The sequence below is a fragment of the Amphiura filiformis genome, chromosome 6, assembly GCF_039555335.1.
Source record: "Amphiura filiformis chromosome 6, Afil_fr2py, whole genome shotgun sequence".
NCBI classification, from domain to species: domain Eukaryota; kingdom Metazoa; phylum Echinodermata; class Ophiuroidea; order Amphilepidida; family Amphiuridae; genus Amphiura; species Amphiura filiformis.
This window is the reverse complement of record NC_092633.1, coordinates 49,722,918-49,743,153: the sequence shown is the minus strand read 5'-3', so window position 1 is coordinate 49,743,153 and position 20,236 is coordinate 49,722,918. Positions and strand designations below refer to the sequence as shown.

General features: G+C 40.1%; 1 protein-coding gene across 1 annotated transcript; it reads right to left on the bottom strand.

The window, feature by feature from the left end:
- Window positions 1-862: 862 nt before the first annotated feature.
- On the bottom strand, window positions 863-19,268 carry LOC140155545 (transmembrane 7 superfamily member 3-like). The gene is made up of 10 exons (XM_072178426.1): window positions 19,084-19,268; window positions 16,122-16,451; window positions 14,887-15,179; window positions 13,921-14,125; window positions 12,684-12,770; window positions 10,667-10,747; window positions 9,316-9,468; window positions 8,061-8,158; window positions 7,290-7,452; window positions 863-1,153 (listed from the first exon to the last, which is right to left on the bottom strand). The coding sequence occupies exons 1-10, from the start codon at window positions 19,181-19,183 to the stop codon at window positions 939-941; spliced, it is 1,725 nt and encodes a 574-aa protein (XP_072034527.1). The 5' UTR covers window positions 19,184-19,268; the 3' UTR covers window positions 863-938.
- Window positions 19,269-20,236: the final 968 nt, after the last annotated feature.

Below are 20,236 nucleotides of genomic sequence, written 5' to 3'. Positions count from 1 at the left end.
TCATGTACAAATATTTTGGAGTGAATTCAGGATGGCAAGTAGTGTATAGTCATATTTTTGCTGATTTAATTTTTCACAAGCATTTTATCAATTCTGGACAGTTTAGTGGGTGTTTAGTTTGTGTTTCCAAATATATTCACACTAAATTCTATGTGTGTGTAATAAATATTTTCGCAAGGTTAAAGTTTGTGGCTGCCTGTTGGACCAAAATTTCTCGCTATGGAGTATAACATTTTAGTAAAATCAGCCTGTTTCCTCTCCAACCAGGTTACTGTATAGCTGGAAATTTTCGCAGGGGCTATAATTTTCGCGGTCGAACAGTTGCAAATTTTTAACCCCATGAAAAAATTTATTACACATAGTACTTACTGTAATATATTTTGAAATGCAAATACCTGGATTTTGCTGATAAAGGTTGTTTTCCAAGTTGTGTTGGATGCGTGCAGTTAGACCAATATGCCTATAAAATAGAAGCCCTGTCAGACAAAGTCATTGAACATGGCAAGACTTTTGTCTGACACAGCGTCTATTTTATAGGCCTATTGGTCTAACGGTACGCATCCAACACTTTATTTGGAAATCCACTTTATCACCTTTGCGTGCCGACGTAGCAACCTTGTCTTCTAACTCTGGATTTTGTTGGCCACTTTTGGAATGACCAAGCTGACACTTGCATAGGAATCATATAATATAATCTGAAAAAATAAATCCCATGGGCACTACTGCCTTTCTCTAACAGATGCCCCAATTCAAGCAACCAATCAGAATAGAGCTTATAGATCTCTGAGCAATGGAAAGCTTAATCCCCTTCAGCCCTACTGACTACTCTAGTCTTACCATATCTCTGATTGGTGCGATACCGGATACAGTCCCCTTTGCAACCAATCAAATTAGTCCTTAGAGGCTGGTAGTGCCCATGGGGATTAATAATGGCAAAATCAATTTATTACATTATCTAGTAATGACGAATTCTCATTTGCTTCTAATCTTCTTGGCGATGTGTTTGCATCGTGCTCGTCACTACTCGGTCGTCTTTTGTTCTTCCTCACTTTGTATGGACATGGAGGCATCACAGGTCTACCTTCAACTAGTTTCCGTTGTATCAAGGTCCCTGTCAGAACTAGCAAAGGCCACATGGCAACCAGAGTATAATCTGTAGATGTAAGAAAGAAGACATTATATTATAAAGTTAATGAAATTTAAAGCAATAATGGGTGATTTTAATAAAGAATACATGTAGATTCTGATTTGTTTTCCACAAAATGTTAGTTTTCACTGATCACATTAGAGGCTGTGTAATAATTATGAGCCCTGGGGGAGGGTCAAATTGGGGGGGGGCAAGAAATGTTTTAAGCGAGCGAAATGGGGAGAGCAATTTTGGCAAGCCAAGAGGGGGGCAAATGATTTTTGGCACACATTCTTGGGGCGCCTTTTAAATAAAATGTGCTAAAAAGGCTTAGGAAAACCGTACGGAAACGCTTACATATGCAAATTTTCCTGCTCGCTGCGCTCGCAACATGTATATAGACCATTTAAGGTTTGCAAATTGGGATCCAAAAAATTTGGCATGTACAAGGGGAGGTGGCAAAGAAATTTTTGGCGGACCGAGAGAGGGGGGAAGCGATCTTTGGTGAGCCGTTTGGAAATTTTACCCCGGGGGGCTCATAATTATTGCACAGCCCCTTATGTCCTCTTTTCATTTTGAGCCAACAAATGTAAAACAAAGAAAATTGACAATATCGTCAATGCGTGTATTAGCTTGCCGATCGTTATTGAGCTTCAAGCAACTGGGACGTATATATAAGACATAAGACGAATAGTGATATACACACAGTTTATACATCACTTATTCAACGATACACATGCACAAGCCGTGTCAACCATCACTTGATCGGTGAACTCTGAATAAAACTAAGATCATTTAACAAAGTGTAAAGGGGTTACACATCCTGCACATGATTGATTACTTGATTGATTGAGTGAGCTGGTGAGTAAGTGAATGAGTTACCAAGCAAGCAGGAAAGTGACTACCGTATTCATTCCAATAATTTATTTTTCGTAAGGGTGTTATTAGAGACAAATTGATGTGGGTTATAAAAGGGTCCTGAGACGTTCTAGTAGCTTTTCTGATGCAGAAAATGTATTGCAAATTTACACAGGACTTGTCGACAAGGGGAGACAGTGCTTAGCACTGCCGAGGAGCTTAAAGTTACCTCTTACCAGCACCTTTTGGTGCTGGGTTTCCCATGGTGTTTCTATCTATCCCAATGGGTGCTCCGTTTAAGGGTGGAAGGAAATGGCAAACCACCACCTTTCACTTTTTCCATCTGTTATTGCCATGTGGAGAGGGCTGGTTCTTTACCAGAGTGAGGATGCGAGCTTCCTCTGCCTCCCAAGCTCATTCCTCTCTGTCACTCTTTCTGCAACTTTCTTCTGACTAATTCTATTTGTTCTTCTCTTTCGCAAGCCAGTTTACCAGGATAGGTAAGCCAATTTAGTTGGCTTTGTTAGTTGTTCCATCATTCATTCCTTGGTTTGTCTGGGATACCAGGCTTTTATCCTACTGCTAGGGTTAGAGGCGCCTGATCCTTGGGATAATCATGACTCAATTATTGATTTCATTCTGGGGTACAGGATACAGATCCCCAGTCTGAAGGTGACGGCGCATCCCACATGGACGACACCCTACTTCTTTGTGTTGTCAGGTCAAAGCTAGTGTGGGCGCAAACTGGTATTGTGACTATCTCTCCTCTCTTTTTTGTATATTTATTTATCCATTTACACCACTTCTCCCCAGCTATGGGTTAAATAGACATTGTTAGGATAGACCAACTCAGTTGGTTAGTTAAGCCACTGGGCAGCAGCAGTGGTGGATGGGGTCTGGTGGCAGAGATCAGTCTTGATACTACCCTGATAATGGCAGCAGTCCTTGAAGATCCTAGTTAGTTGGATTTCTACCAAGTTAGCTGGCACTCATGGGCAACCTGGATCCTTCCCAGTCGTCACACCTCGGTGTTCCATTGGATCCAAGTATTCCAGGTCCAGAGAGTTTCAGAGCTGGTGCGCAACAACTCTGGTACTATAAATTGTAAGCGTGGGCGTATGTCGGAGCTGTGAAAAGCCCTGTAGCGAGGCAGAGAAGGTGGTGATGGCAGGCTTGAGTGGCTGGAAGCTGTTAGCTGTATCTTCCCATGCAGGCGGGCTGGATTGTTAGGTCGCAGATTTTCTGATGGATGACAGAAACCTGTAGGCGCCATTCAGCATGACCGAGCAGCCCTATTTAGGGATAGCACTGCTTGCCTCAACCTGAGGAAGCCCGATAAAAGGAGGGGTAAACAAAGCTCATCTAATTGAATCTGGCCGGCTAGCCGCGGTCGGCGGATCCTCCACCTTGCGGTAGAAAACAACAAAAAAGAAAGAAAAAGAAAGAAGAAAGAAGTTGACCTTGGGATCGTGGAATGTACTTTAACTCTTCTTGATAACTCCACTAAACGACCTGAACGTCAAACGGCACTGGTTGCTCTTGAGCTTAGGCGCTACAACATTGACATATGCTGTCTTCAGGAAACACGCTTCTCTGGTCAGGGCCAAATTTGTGAGAAAGGTTACACCTTCTACTGGTCTGGGAGAGACCCAAATGTTCGCAGAGAGGCAGGTGTTGCCTTTGCTATTTCCAATAACATTGCTAAGGACTTAGTCTCTCTTCCTCAAGCCATGTCTGATAGACTTATCAAGCTGAGACTGCCTCTGAGCCAAGACCGTTACATGACCATTATTTGCTGCTATGCTCCTACGATGTCACACACAGATGAATCCAAAGAAATCTTCTATGAAGCCCTTAGAGCTAGTGTGAGGAAGATCCCACATGAGGATAAGTTGATGGTTTTGGGAGATCTTAATGCCAGAGTGGGCAGTGACATTGCCACATGGCCATGTATCCTTGGGAATCATGGGAGAGGTGCTTGTAACTCCAACGGGAACTACTGCTCTCATTCTGTGCTGAGAATCAGATGGCTGTGACCAATACCTACTTTCAGATGCCTGACAAATGGTACTACTCATGGCAACATCCTCGCTCAAAACGCTTCCATCTGCTGGACTATGTTCTTACAAGGCAGGGAGATATCTGTGATATCACTTCCACCAGAGTTATGAGAGGTGCAGATTGCTCTACAGATCACTTTCTTGTACGGACAATATGTAAGCTGCATATCAAACCCATGAGGAGGAAGACAAAGCCTAAACTCCCCAAGAAGGCAAATGTTAGAAGTCTCATCGATAACCTGGAAACAAGAGCAAAATTCCAGGAAGCACTAACTGTAAAACTGGATGCACTGAGACTGCCAAAGGAAGCTACAATCAATGAACAATGGCAGTCTCTTAGTAAGGCAACCCAAGAGGTTATGGGAGAACAGCTAAGCCCACCACTCCGTCGCAATGCTGACTGGTTTGATGAGAACAATGAACCAATCCAGGCTCTCCTTCACGAGAGGACAGTTGCCAGGAATGAGATGCTCAGGACAGGGCTCCGCTCGAAAAGCAGAAAGTTTAAGGAGTGCAAAAGTAATGTCCAAAGATCTTTACGTCAGATGAGGGATGAGTGGTGGAATAAGAAAGCAGAAGCCGTGCAAGAACTGGCAGAGAGTGGTAACTCTCAAGCTTTCTTCACAGCCCTGAAGGAAGTCTATGGACCTAGGCATTCAATTGCCTCTCCTCTTCTCAATAGCTCAGGTACAACTCTTCTAACTGACAAAGATGACATCAAGATCAGATGGCAGGAACATTTTCAGGATCTCCTTAACCGACCCTCTAGCACTGCACCAAATGTCTTGGATAACCTTGTAAAACCATCAAGCAAAACTGGAATGGAAAAGCCGCCAACCATGCAAGAAATTGAAGATGCTGTCAAGTCTATGAAGAATGGTAAAGCTCATGGAATGGACGGAATTCCCTCTGAGGTGTACAAGTTTGGCGGGCCTTGCATCATCCAAGCTCTGTGCAGTTTTTTCCAAAACTGCTGGGGTGCAGCTGAACTGCCCCAAGAATTTAAGGATGCAATGATTATCACCATTTTTAAGAAGGGTGACCACACTCAGTGTGGTAACTATCGAGGGATATCCCTGCTCTCAACTGCTGGTAAAGTTCTTGCAAAGATTCTCCTAGCCAGATTACAACAAGTTGCCAGTAAGATACTACCTGAAAGCCAATGTGGGTTCAGAGCCAGTCGATCCACAACTGATCCAATCTTAACCCCGCGCCAGCTTCAGGAGAAATCAATAGAACAGCAAAGACCACTTTACATGGTCTTCATCGACTTCACCAAAGCATTTGACACCATCGATGAGAATTACTTTGGAAACTACTGGAGCATTATGGCTGTCCAGACATCTTTGTCAAGATCATTCGTGAATTCCATGATGGAATGCAGGCAACAGTTCTAGTTGATGGTGATACAACTGAGTCCTTCCCGGTTTGTCATGGTGTTAAGCAGGGATGTGTGTTGGCACCAACCTTGTTTGGTCTCTACCTGGCAGCTGTTTTGGAAATGTCATTTGACAACCTATCAGATGGTCAGCATGGAGTTTTCCTCCGTTCTAGGACAGATGGCAAACTCTTCAATCTAGCCCGTCTACGTGCCAAGACCCGATGTCAAGAAGTCTGTGTGCAAGAGCTTCTATATGCTGATGACACTGCCCTGGTAGCTCAATCCATTGAAGACCTGCAGAACATGTTGGACTGTTTTGTGACTGCATCAGTTGCATTTGGCCTTACAATCAACATCAGTAAAACTGAGGTCATTTACCAACCTGCTCCTGGAACTCAGCACCAAGATCCTGATCTCTACATACATGGGGAACCTGTCAAATCGGTCACCAATTTCACCTACCTGGGGAGTGTGATTTCCATGGACAATTCCGTCGATCTGGAGATCACAAGACGAGTTCAGAGTGCCACCAGTGCCTTTGGATCTCTGGAAAAAAGAGTTTGGTCCCAGCGTGGTATAAGACTTGCGACCAAATGTAAACTGTATCGCTGTTTTGTCCTACCCTGCCTGCTGTATTCTACTGAGACCTACACACTCTATCGGAGACACATCAAGAAGTTAACTTCCATTCAACTTCGCCACCTAAGATGTATCATGGGAATAACATGGCAGGACCGAGTCCCTAATGGAGAGGTGCTTCAGAGAGCCGAAATGGAGAGCGTAGAAGCCATCCTAGTGAAAAGCCAACTGCGCTGGGCCGGTCATGTCGTGAGGATGCCTGATGAAAGACTACCAAAAGCTGTGATGTATGCTGAACTCACAGAAGGAAAGAGAAAACGTGGTGGACAGAAACTTCGGTATAGAGATGTTGTGAAGCGTCATCTGAAGACAGCTGACATGGATGTTGATACATGGGAGATGAAAGCTGGTGACCGGGTCAATTGGAGGAAGAAGATCCACGATGCTGGGAAAACAGTGGAGCGGAAGCGAAAGGAGAAGTACCTTGAAGGATGGAGAAAGAGACACCCATCAACTTCGACAACTGAGCCTTCATCGAACTCGATGGGCAGCCGATGATGATGAGTCCTCCAGCTATTTCACTGTATCGACGTTTGTCACTTCAACATTAATGGTACCCTTTAGCAAATTGAAAATAGCCTGGGTGGCTGCTTATTGGGGCATGGGCGCTTATTGGAATGAATAGGGTACTCCCTATTCCAGAAAAATACATCACAATTTTTTGGTATTAAAAAAATATTATCCCGTTTTGCCAAATGAAACATAGCTAAATCCTAATTCTTTTGTTAGTCCTAACTGGGAATAAAAGTCAAATTTTAATATTTGGCCAATTTTTGGAAATAAGGGCCAAAACATGCATTTTTAGGGTGTTTTTCATATGCTGTGACAATCAAGCCCAAAGACTTGTACCAAGACTAATTTCAGTTTATGCATTCTAATTTTTGGAAAAGACACGTTTCATTCTTTAACCAACAATTTAATTAAAGTAACACAAAAAAGTGAAAATTAGAGCAAAATTTTGGCATAAGATTTTGAATGCATAGACTTGTTCCAAGTCTTTGATTTTTGTGATTCGATTGTCAGAAAACATGCCGAAAATGCATGTTTTTGGCTCTTTTTTCAAGAAAATAGTAAAATAGTGAACTTTTTCTTTTATCTCCAGTTAGGACTAAATAAATGATTAGGATTGAGCTTTGTTTCATTTGGCAGAACTTGATAATACTTTTTTAATCCCAAAAAATTAGTGCTGTATTTTTCTGGAATAGGGACTAAACCAAAAACTTACCTATGACTCTGAATGGTGTTACCAAATAAGCTGCTTCATAGCCAGGAACAGATGCTCTCCTTACAACATTAATGATGATGAATTGTAAAATACCGCCGAGGAAATAACTGAACGATGCAATTATCATGTAGGAACCCCAGAAAGCAGAACTCAGTATGAAAAGCTGTGGAATCAAAAATAGCTGCCAGATGTCATATGTGTACAATATATAGAATACAAAAATTATCATGTCAAGCTATCAAGATATTCATTATCAGGGCAGCTATTGCAGAGGGCTTTCATAACCCTTCATATTTAGCATTAATATTTTAGTCTCTTCACAGCATTGATGCACTGCTAGTCTTGATTGCCAAAGCTGACATGTGGCAGCCCTTTCTGAGGCTGGGTCTGAAAACAAACAAACCTCCAGTCCTCCACAAGACCAACATAAAACTGGATTTATGGGCCAAAATGATGAGGATCATGAGCTTAATGAGCCCCAAAGTTGTTTTTTTGGTGGGGGTGACATCTTAGTATACCAAATCTCTTTAAAAATAAAACCCCATGAGTACTACCAGGCCAGGCCTCTAAGAACTATTTTGATTGGTTACAAATAGGGCTGTATCATGTATTCAGCCAATCAGAGATATGGTAAGAATAGTCACTAGGGTTTAAAGTTCCTAAGAAATCTAAAAGCTCTATTTTGATTGGTTACTCAGATCATTATCTCGTGGAATTAACCAATCACAGGTACTGTAAGAAAGGCAATAGTGCCCATAGGGTTATACTTACCCATTTTGGGAAAAGGATTAGGACGACAGGCACAATAAGAATACCACACATGAGAGTAAGGCCATAGGCTGCTGTAGTATGCCACACATCCAATGTACCTATACAACCAAACAAGACACAGTTTTTGAAGTTAAGAAGACACTAATTGATGCAACTATACCATATGTGACCATCCAGCACAACTGAGCCCTGAAGTCGCCAATCATCATTTTTGAGATATTCAACCAAAATATTCTGCTTGAAATTAGCTTTAAAATGATGTATATCATGTCTATAGTACTTGACATTTAAGTAGTGAAAATCAATAAAACAGTCAACAAATCCTTTGTTTCCTATTGTTTATTGTTAAGTTCAATGGAGCATATCTCAATAGTGGCACTGGTGACATTCGGGCTCAGTTGTGCTGGATGGTCACATATTTGACTTGCCTAGCACTCCAACATGCATGCACCCCCTATGGAATTTTCCAAGTGAAAGTTGTCTAAGTGTAGGCCTTGGGCCCATAGTTCAAGCAACCTGTTTTCAATATAACATTACCATCTAAACATTATAGATTTAAGATTATGACTATTTTGACTTCATATTCAGACTCGCGCTGTATTTTTTAATGTTCATGCATTTATTTTATATTCCCAATTTTGACTTTCATTTCTCTGTTTGTGTACGGCCACCCAGGAAATGACTGAATTGAGCACTATAGCTAGGGGCGCTACTTGTATACGATAATCGTAATCTAAGATTAATCCTTTGCAGGTGTAAGGATGCCAAAAACATTAGTTCCACTCATTCCAATAAGCGCCCGTACACCAATAAGCGCTTACCCAGGGTATTTTCAATTTGCTAAAGGGTACCATTAATGTTGAAGTGATTGATAGATGTTGATACAGTGAAATAGCTTGAGGACTTGAAGTCCTGTGTCCTTACTGCATCAGAAAGGCTACTAGAACGTCTCGGAACCCTATTATAACGTAGGTAAATTTGCCTCTAATAAACAGCCCTTATGAAAAAATTAGGTAAACCAGGTAAAAAATAAGTGCCCACCCAAAATGACTTTGTAAAGCCCCCTGGGCGCTTATTGGAATAAATACAGTAGCCCAAAAGTCTCTCCATAGGGCCACATACTATAATAGTGCCTTTTAGATACGGCTTTGGATTCAAATGTACGGATACATTTTTTTGCGCAGTAGTTCAGCTTTACAAATCGAAGGGAATGTACACTATTACATGTAGTCTAGCTAAGCAGCAATATACTCACCAAACGGTGTAAAAAATAATGTTGTTGAGAAGAGAAGACCGGTGTCTAACGCAATGAGTAACATGGTAGGCATCTCCCTCCCAAAGAACCAATATGAGCCCATAAATGCACAACCACCGATGGTCCCAAAGAGGGCAGTTAGCACACTTATTGCTGTATAAAGGCAACACATAACATTATATATAGTTATTAGAATCTATAATCCTACAAATGAATACATTTCACGAATTCAATTTATTGATGATACATGTAGCACACCTGTTAAATGTAATACATGTATTGGATTGCACCCAAGGACATATTTATATTCCTGTTCCATAAATAGTTAACATGTATTTTCAGGAAGTATATCGTTAGCTCTTGATCCAGAGCCCTCTCAGTACCTTAGAAGATCCAGTGATCCCCAAATGAAATAAACCCAAGCAAGTGACTATAGTGGGAATTCCAATTGAATGAACGCAGCTTTTAATAGCGTTACGAATTCTTGCGTACATTGCGTGTTGTACGCTAGCGTGTGCTATTGTTCGTGAGTAACGCGAAAGTGAATCCAACCATGCCAACGCACTCATGATTGGTTAGCATTGTATCCAAGGTCGTATGCGTCGCGTTGTAGTTTGAATACGCGATATACGATCGCGTTGATCGTGTGCAGCTGTTGAAAGCTGCGTTCATTCAATTGGAATTCTTACTATAGTAAAGAAAATGTATAGTATTAAAAGGCCAATCCCTGCCTCGTGCCATTCTATCAAAAATTAATACCGCTCCAAGTACCACTTACAGAAGCTCACTCACTGAAGGCAAGCTACAATGCTACTCTGAGTATCGCTAGGCAAGTAACACAAGTCACCAACATACCTGTGCTCAGAAGTTGGACCACTATCCCTTGGTCACCAACATCCCAGGGCCACAGTATAAACTGCAGTACACTGTCTACCCCACCCCACCAACTGCGAAAGTCCACTGACCGAGCCATATGCTACAGCCGGTCTTCAGACTCAAGTGTCAGAGGGGATATGGTATGGCTTTTCTTTTTTTCTTTCTATCAGATGGAAAATAGTTTGGCTTTGGAGCAAAGCTGGTATATCTTTTGTGACTTTATACATAAATTCAGCAAGATTGTTACTTCTAAGCTTATCAAGAGATAACCATTCTAGTTCTTATAATTACAGAACTTCAGCTCCTGGGATATCCCAAGGAACATTACAAATATATCTAGCAGCTCTTACTTGTAGTCTTTGTAACTTCTGATCATCGAGACATTTCTTGCATATTTTTTATTAACATTTTCTCCAGGGTTTGTCACTATAAGAAAACCACACCAGTTTACTATAACCTAGCCCCAGGAACCTACCTATGTGTGATAGACTTGTATTGGCAACAAACACCATGTGAAACCCGAATCCAAACGGCAATGCACCAAAGAAAAACAGTTCTGTCAATATAAAAAGAGGAAGTCAGCAAGATTAATAGTGTAGAATAATTATTTTACTTTATATCAATAGATTCTATCTCCAAAGCAGGAATTGAATTCTGTAAAAAAGTTTAGACAATTGTGACCACATCAATTTCTGCAGTGTACTGCAGGCCTTGCCGTCTAGATTTTAAAGGCGAGTGGTCAATCATTCGCTAGCATGACGAGTGGTTGAATCATTATGTAGTGGCCGAATCACTCTCTTGGTCTGAAAGATCATCCATATAATATGAAAAACACTGTTGACACCCTCACTTTCATGTCCAGGGAAGTGCTGAAACTTGAATGTAAATTGATATTAGAATCAATTTTGGGTGATTCGCAGCGGGCGATATTAAATGTCTTTGGCGAGTGAAAAATCGCTGACTAGAAATTGAGTTTGTTTGTTTGTTTTATTTCTTCTTTTGCCTGGGTTACTCATTCAGTGGATGTTTTAATGTATCCTCTGTTCTTCCATGTGGCCCAGGGGTCACATTAAACTATACATCAAAATTTCACAAATTATAAAACAATTCAAGATTTTGAATATACTAAAACTTTTTTATCTTTGGACAACAACATACTAAAACTTGATACTGTAAGAAATTTCATCAGCATTTCAATTACACATTTCAAAACTAAAATTTTGATTTCAACATTGGCCAAATACAAGCTTAAGGCCATGTTCACAAAATTTTTACAGTGAATGAAAACAGTTTATAAAAAGATTTGCTACTTATTACATTTTTCACATATTGCTAATATTACACACTCAAAAACATGTTTTTGAAAATGGAAGTGCTGGTTGGTATTGGGCAAGCCGTGGCAAGCGAGGGCGAGCACTCGCCTCAAATAGCAAGGCCTGGTAATGACTGGAAGAGGGGAATAATATTTATTTGCAAATGAAATATTTGCAAAATACAAAAGTAACAAAAAAACAGTACATTTACACACTTTACATTTCTATATGTATGACAAAAGCAAGTAATTCAGGATGAATGAATGGGCTTTAAAGTCCAAACACAGAGTGTCCACTTAAATCCTGCACATGAATGCATAAATAACAAAAAACTACATTTAGTAAAATAAAACCATTATAAAATCATGAAACATATTTATACGTAAAATCCAGAAAGTTGAAAATCAGGCATGAAAACTGGCCTTGAAAAAACACACTGAAAACCATGACTATTTTTTTACAATTTTCTATGAATTTGGTTCAGAAATAGGATGAAAAACACTGAGAACAATATCAAAAAATGCTGAAATCAGCTAAAACGCTGAAAATTTTCATGAAAATACATAAGCCACAAAAGCCACGTAATGCCACAAAATTAAAGCATATTCAAGTAAAAAGATTTATTTAAATACAACAAGATTATTAATATGATGCAATTCAGAGAGAATTCATATTCCAAAGACGTTAGTTTTGGGGAACAAAGTTGCCCCTGGCTCGAAATTGACTAATAATTGTCACGTGCATCTTCTTTTGGCCCAGTTTAAGGCCCAATTTCAGTATTAAAATTACAAAATTTTACAAATTATTATTTGGATTTTGATGGGGGTGCCCCCCCCCCCCCGATACAGCTTTGAACGGAAGGACATCTTTGTTATGTACTTTTCAGTGTCATAGCCCCTCAATTCCCTTACCTAGATTTTCACTTATCCTGCCCATGCTTGGACCCATCATGACCAGATAAAGAGGTTCAGCTCAATGGCGGCACCAGGAATTTTTTTCTGGGGGGGGGGCATTGGGGGGAGCAAAGTGAATTTTGGGTTTTTACTGGGGGAAACAAGGGGGACAAGAGTTCTAACTGGGGAACATTTGCCCCCATGTCCCCTGTGGTGCTGCCACTGGTTTTAATATTCAATATATTTTAACAATAATACTTAAAGCAAAACAAAGTACATGACTTACCTAAAAAGAATAATCGATGACCAAAATAACAAATAACAAAGCCAGCTAGTGCTGCAAACGTATATACCAAGATGGTCCCTTTGTCAACTGAAATAAACAAGCACACATTTCACTGTGATTAACTCTTTCCATGTGGGTGTTGACTGCAGACGACAAGTTTTTATTTTATAATTCAAATATTTCAGAATTGTAAATTTTCATGACCATATTGGGAATCAGCATGAAAAAATGCATTAAAATGAGTACAAACAAGCCTATTATTGGTTCAGTGGTTCTTGAGATAGCTCTTGATTTGTGAGAAAATATCTCTAAGCTTGGGACTTTATATATGTTGAAGCCTATGACTAGCACACAGAGCATTAAAACTTTCATGAGAGGCTTCACTGATATTAGCTAAAAAATAAAGACTTCCAACATGAAACCAGAAGTAATTGGAAAATTTGACATAAATTTGAAAAAATATAAGAGGGTATAATTTTGTAAAAGCCATTATTAATAATAGTAAGTTTTACAATAATCATACAATTCTAGTCCCATGTCCGATAATAATCACACACACTGAACTTGGAAAAAAATTTGAAATATCGGATTCTAATCCCATGATTCATTTGGGAAACCTCAACTTTTATGTCATTAGTTGAATCAATGAATAGTAATTTGGTTTAAGGGGCACCTTGTGATCCACAGCCTCATCCCCCAACTTACTCCAAAAATGTTGAGATTTTTATACCATCACAAACCTGGAATTACTTCATGATTGAGTGCATAAGTTTTCTTGCAGATTTGACCAAAGATATCATCCCCAGTTCGGGCTGTTGACAGCCCCATATACCACCGATTGAATTGAGATGTTATTCCTCTCGCCCGCCCCGAATACTATAGTTCCCTGATTGGCTGGGATCAATGATAGAGCTTTTAATCGGCTATTCCAGTTGAAATCCATACACCCCCTATGGAAGACATGAGCTTAATCTCCTACACAGGGGGGTGGAGATTTCAAATGGGGTCACCCATTCAGGTAACCTCATTTGAAATTCACACTCCCTGTTTTGGAAGATTCAGGTCATGTCTTCCATAAGGGGGTATAGATTTCAACTGGAATAACTCGTTTTGGAGCAGACAACACTGAATTGGTGGTTCTGTTTGAAATTCACACTCCCTGTGTGGGAGATTACAAGGTCATTTCTTCCACAGGGGGTGTATGGATATTGGATTTCAACAGGAACAGCCCAATTACCTGTGACAGACAGCTGGCAGTGCATGTCAGTGTTGTTGTAGCCATGATGTGGTGTCATATTACAAGCATAGCTCAATACTGGTACATAGGCAGCTTTACGGTGTAGAGACATGGGATCCTTGACAATGATGTTGTAGATTGAGCCATGGCCTTCATAGGTCATCAAAGTGATTAATGGTTTGTCTTTATGTTTGAATGTCTTTATCTGCAGGGAACATAAAAACAGACATGAAATATTTAGAATACCACACAGGTTCAAATGGTACTGCATTCATATACATGTAAGAGCTAATAAGGGACCATTCTCTAATTAAAATAATAATCAACTTCCAAAGCAGCGTCTGGAGGGGCAGTGGGGGAAATTTAAGTGAATACGGGTGGGGAATCGGAAAAACTTTTTATATTTTTGGCCCCAAAAGTTGACATTTCCTTTGAGTTCTACCAATGAATGGGAGGAAAGTGGAGGTAGCGTAACATGGGGGAAGGGCAACCCCTGACCTACTGCTAAACTAACATGCACACTTGTTTAAGTAGCCCCTTTCAGTACACAGCATGGAATTTGTTTAAAAATATAAGTAAACCACAAAAATTTGAAACTTTGGCAAATATTTTCCATTCCTCCCTGCAAACAAATAGAAGTATTTTTTAGGCCTCATGATTTCGTCTTACAATGTACTAAGCAATCGCAAACTTGCAAAATCGGTGATACATTGCCTAAAAACAGTCATGAAACTGCAAATATATGACCCCTAAAGGCAAGTAATGATAAATTTGAATTAAATTTCAGTAAAATATTTAATCGGTTTGTGCATTCTGTTGAATGCACATTGGAAATTAAACACAAATAAACTTAAATTTTGCCTGTTGTTGCAAAAGTCATTTTCAACTTGAAATTCTGTGAAGTTTCTCTGTTTTCTGTAAAACAGAGAACTTCAGGCTCTACATAAAGCTAACTTGGAAGATTACCTTTTTGCCATACTTTTCAATCTCCTCAACTGTCATCATTCTCTTTAGTTCAGTAAACACTTCACTCGTACTAGGATCCGTCAACGGTAGAAACCGCACATAGAAATCGTATTCTAGCCTGTATCTTGGTGAATCGGCCACGTCGCAGACTGGTTCGAACTCCCCCCTGGGATAGCCTACATTGGCAGCAGCAAAGAGTACGGTCGTTATCTGGTAGCCTGGATCATAGTTGATATGTAGGGTAGGGTCATCTTCAAGCATGAACACCTGGTTACACCCACCTGGTACTGGAGCTGCATGGGGACAAAAAAAAAGGTGCAGTGATTTATAGCGCACTATGCACAGGTACAACGCCTAGACGTTGATCCACAAGCCTCAGCACACTTTACAGGTTGACACAGGGACTTTGCAGCTTCAAGAGCGCACACCTTACTTACACATTCCACAAATTACCTTCGCAGCCAGGATCAGCTCCCCCAGTTTGGTACAAGTTCAAGGAAATTTTAAGCCGACTCAATTATTCCATGATAGCGTACTAAACCACAGCAAGGGTTCCAACACACAATCTCTCCCACCAGAGTCGAACGCCTTAACGGTTGAGCTAACTTGACTGCTGACAAATCACAAATGAGATTTAGGTACCCGTATCATATAAGAGATCCTATTTTTCTCATACTATTCTGAAATTTGATGTTCCAAATTGACGCATTTTCAAAAATCATGAAAAAACCCATCAATTAATTAAGTAGGTAATGGAGCTACGCATCCTGCACAAGTACAAATAAACGCAATGGGGAACCATTGCTTGCTACTAGTGGAAACTGAATATATTATATAAGAAAGAATGAACAGTTTACCAACCCAAAGTGTTACAATTAAACAAGACAACAAATAAACACAAATCCTGCCCGGCACACAACCCAACTTGGAAAAAAAAGCAAGGGTATGTGCCGGCATGGGATTCGAACCCACGACCTTCCGATCACTAAAAAACGTCTTATCCATTAGGCCACCAGCTCCCACTGATAAACGGTGGTTAAAACTGGGTACCAATGTAGGCAGTCAAAGTATGCAATACACACACACAGATATTACGCATAATATTTCTAAAAAAATCAAAATCACTTGAATGCAATTTGATGTATTTGATGTGCTCTCATGTCCCACACAAAATACTGTGCAAATGTTGATATCCAATCCCTTAAAGGTATACATTCCATTGAACATCATCTTACCTAAACTGTTGTTTATCCCCGCATCATAGGGTAAAGCTGTAAACAACGCAGGCACACCATCCTTTAGTTCTGATGAAACATAAACTTTCATCGTGTCCTGGGCGTATGTTGGTATCCAATCCAATCCAACGCTTCTACTGCTCATTGTCGTCCCTGTAGAGGGCGCCCTTGTTAGTGATCCCGTCAGACTTTTGTCTCGGGTATGCATCTGAAAGGTTGCAAACTGAGTCGCCATGGTGACATTTTTCACGACTACTGTGATTCCGGATGTATTCCCTGGGATGTGGCATATTTTATGCTCCGAGAAGGGCAGGTCAATGTTATCATCAACTGTTAAGAAACAATAATGTAAGGCTTGTCAATAATGTCTTAATTCTTTGGCGTAGTCGGGCAAGAACGTGATTGCGAACGTACAAAGTATAAATGGATTATTTACTAACTTTAATTTGCTTTGATGAAGACATTAACAGGTGCCCTGTAGGCACCCTTAGGCTAAGCGTGTGTAATAATCGCTCTAGGCGACAATATTGTGAGAAAATATTAATTATCGCAATGCGATAATTCACACTGCTTCATCGATTACCCTATGATAAACTATAGACTCAGCAACTCCTTTAAATAAAAGCTGCATAAAATCGCCAATTTCGCAATACTATTCAAATGTTTGTAGTCAGATTTTACTTTTACAATGAAGCTATTGTGATGTACCCCCGGTACCTAATTCCTGCTATGAATCCATTTAATATCATTTGAATTTCAGATTTGTTGACAATGTGCGAAAATCAAGCTGGACATGGACTGCATGGACTTGAAATTTATCGCCATATGATCCATTATTTTTTATATCACCATAAATTTTGCCACAATATCACAACATGGAAAACCCTTACTCTGAAGTCATGTGGACTCATTTCGTACTTTGCTTTTAAAAACACACGGCCAATACAGTCATGGCTGTGTGTCAGACATATTATCAGTTGCAAGGTTCCTTTATTGTAGGTATCACAGGGAAACCTCAGTTAACACATTTGTTAGTCAGTCAAAATGGCCTAAACCGCAATACAAATTTACATTGAAATTAAAAAGAAGCTTTTTAAGAAGGAAACCTTCATAAATATGTTGTCTATACTTCACTTGACCCAAATATGTGATTTTTTTTGGTGATGAGAGACTCGCACATGGAATTTCAGAGAGATTTTGATAGCAGTTCCATTAAAAAAAGGTGCTATCGTCATGAGACTAAGATCTAGAAACACCCCCGTAACATTGCTGTTTTGGGGAATTTTGCTAGCAGAATCTTTTTGATGAAAGTCAATCTTTGACAAGATGTAACTTTGCTACGGAAAGTGCTATGACAAAAAGGTTTTCAGTGTTGGCTTTCTTTACTCAAGGGCTTTAATTTGATATATAAAATGATGCAGTTTGATGGCAAATTTGAATTCACCTGGGATACCTATTTATTGCGTTAACCATCACATACATGTATACATGCGGGACGTCAAATGTGTGCATGTGACCTTGTGGAAAATAATACGTGCTGGACGGCTCGCAGTGGCATAGCGTCATAGGGCACCTGCCCCCCAATCAATTGCAAAATTTAGAAAATCCCAGAAAAATAGCTGAAAAACAGCTGCTTGTGCCCCCCAATCAGACCCGGTGTCCCCCCAATCATGGCCGGTGCCCTTCCCCAATGTGATGACCCACATCACGCCACTGATCATAGCAATTTAACAAAAATATTAAGGTATCATTATTACTATCCATATCTTGAAAAGAATTGATGTTATGTACATGATCATGTATGTAGATAATTTTGTAGGTAACCTAGGCAAACCTTAGTTAACACATTTGCTAGTCAGCGAAATTCGCCGAGACCGGGGAAAAACTCAATGCATATTTACATAGAAATTTGAATTTTTTTTTCGAGAATAGGTTGGTGAAGGAAACCTACATAAATATGTTTTCTATACTTCACTTGACCCAAATATATGATTATTTATGGTGATAATCAAGTCGCACATGGAATTTTAGAGGGATTTTGATAGCAGTTCCATTAAAAAAAGCTGCTATCGCCATGAGACTAAAGATCTAGAAACACCCCTAAATGCCGTTTTGGGGAATTTTGCTAGCTGAATCTTTTTGATGAAAGTCAATCTTTGACAAGATGTAACTTTGCTGCGGAAAGTGCTATGAAAAAAAGGTTTTCAGTGTTGGCTTTGTTTACTCAAGGGCTTTATTTTGATATATAAAATGATGCAGTTTGATGGCAAATTTGAATTCACCTAGCATACCTACTGTGTGTCAGACATATTATCAGTTGCAAGGTTCCTTTATTGCGTTAACCATCACATACATGTATACATGCGGGACGTCAAATGTGTGCATGTGACCTTGTGGAAAATAATACGTGCTGGACGGCTCGCAGTGGCGTAGCGTCATAGGGGCACCTGCCCCCCCCAATCAATTGCAAAATTTAGAAAATCCCAGAAAAATTTAACTGAAAAACAGCTGCTTGTGCCCCCCCCCCCACTCAGACCCGGTGTCCCCCTAATCAGACCCGGTGTCCCCCAATCATGGCCGGTGCCCTTCCCCAATGTGATGACCCACATCACGCCACTGATCATAGCAATTTAACAAAAATATTAAGGTATCATTATTACTATCCATATCTTGAAAAGAATTGATGTTATGTACATGATCATGTATGTAGATAATTTTGGTATCATTTTAAAGCTTATGATCCCCGTGCTTACATTTTTATTCAAATCACGTAATGTCAATGCGACTTGTTCCTGGTTTTGTCGGAACGGGTCACAAATGTGTTAACTAAGGTACTTCCATGGTTTGCCTGAATTTAATACGGCATCAACATTAATAAAAGTAAACAAAACAAAAACAAAAACAAAACAAAACATGATCACGATGTCGATGATAAATAATTAACATTGTAAAGCCCACCAACCTAAAATGCAGGTAGCATTCTGGGATGTCACGCCTCCACATTGTAGATATATTGTAATTAAGGCTGTGGACAGCCCCCAGCAACACCACTTTGTCTTCATTTCGGCTGAAAAAAGTGAACATTAAGACACAAATGGCTCCTGTTTTCGTTTCAGTTTCGATCAGATTTTCGCAAAATGGATACGAGCTGTGTTTAGCTGTGCCAAAGCAATCGTACGTGATGGGCGGTACAAGATCCACAAGTACCGCGGCCAAAACCGGGGGGGGCACTCGCGTCATAGACCATTTTTTTCAGCAAATCTGCCACTCAATGCCCCCTTTTTTCATCCGCTTACACCTAATGCCACTTTTTCTAGAAATTTACGCCAAATCTGTACGGGGGGGCACTCGACTTTGGATGGGATGTGCGCACAGCCGGTTCGAAACTAGGGGTTCGGGCTACTTGGGGTCTTTCGCCCTTAGATACCAAAAGGGGGGTCTTTCAGTGAGGGGTCCCCAAAAAGGGGGTATTTCCATGAGACTGGGGAAAATCTGACCAAAATATGGGGACATTCAGTAAAACTGGGAAATTTTTGGGTCAAGATTTCAAATATGGTCATGAAACTTTGTTAAAGAAAATATCAGGTCAGTAACCACTACCTAACCAGTATTTTTTGTGGGGGGCAATTTTGAGAAAAGTGGACTTTCTTCCCCAAATTTTGACCACAAAAGCTTTAAAAACCCAACTTTATGGCTCGCTACGCTCGCAATTCTTACATTTTAGGATTTTTTGTATACTTTTGCAAATTTGGGGGTGCATCGCCCCCCCCCCCCCCTGGCTACAGGCCTGGCATGGGTCATATTGGGGAGGGGCACCCACCATGATTGGGGGGCACGGGTCTGATGTGTTCACAAGCCATTTTTCGGCAATTTTCTTAATTTTCAGATTGTGCCCCTATATGATGCTACCCCACTGAACCAAAGCATGAAGTCCTATATAAACTAAACTTATTTGATTAGGGAGTGAGTGGGTTAAAAATATCGATTGCATTTCTCCTATGCTCTTTACAAAACATCAATTTTGTTTAGATGCACTTTCAGTTGCATTGAAATTAAACTAGCTACATTGGGCTATTCCATTTAAAATTCACATTCCCCCTGTGGAAGATTTTAGA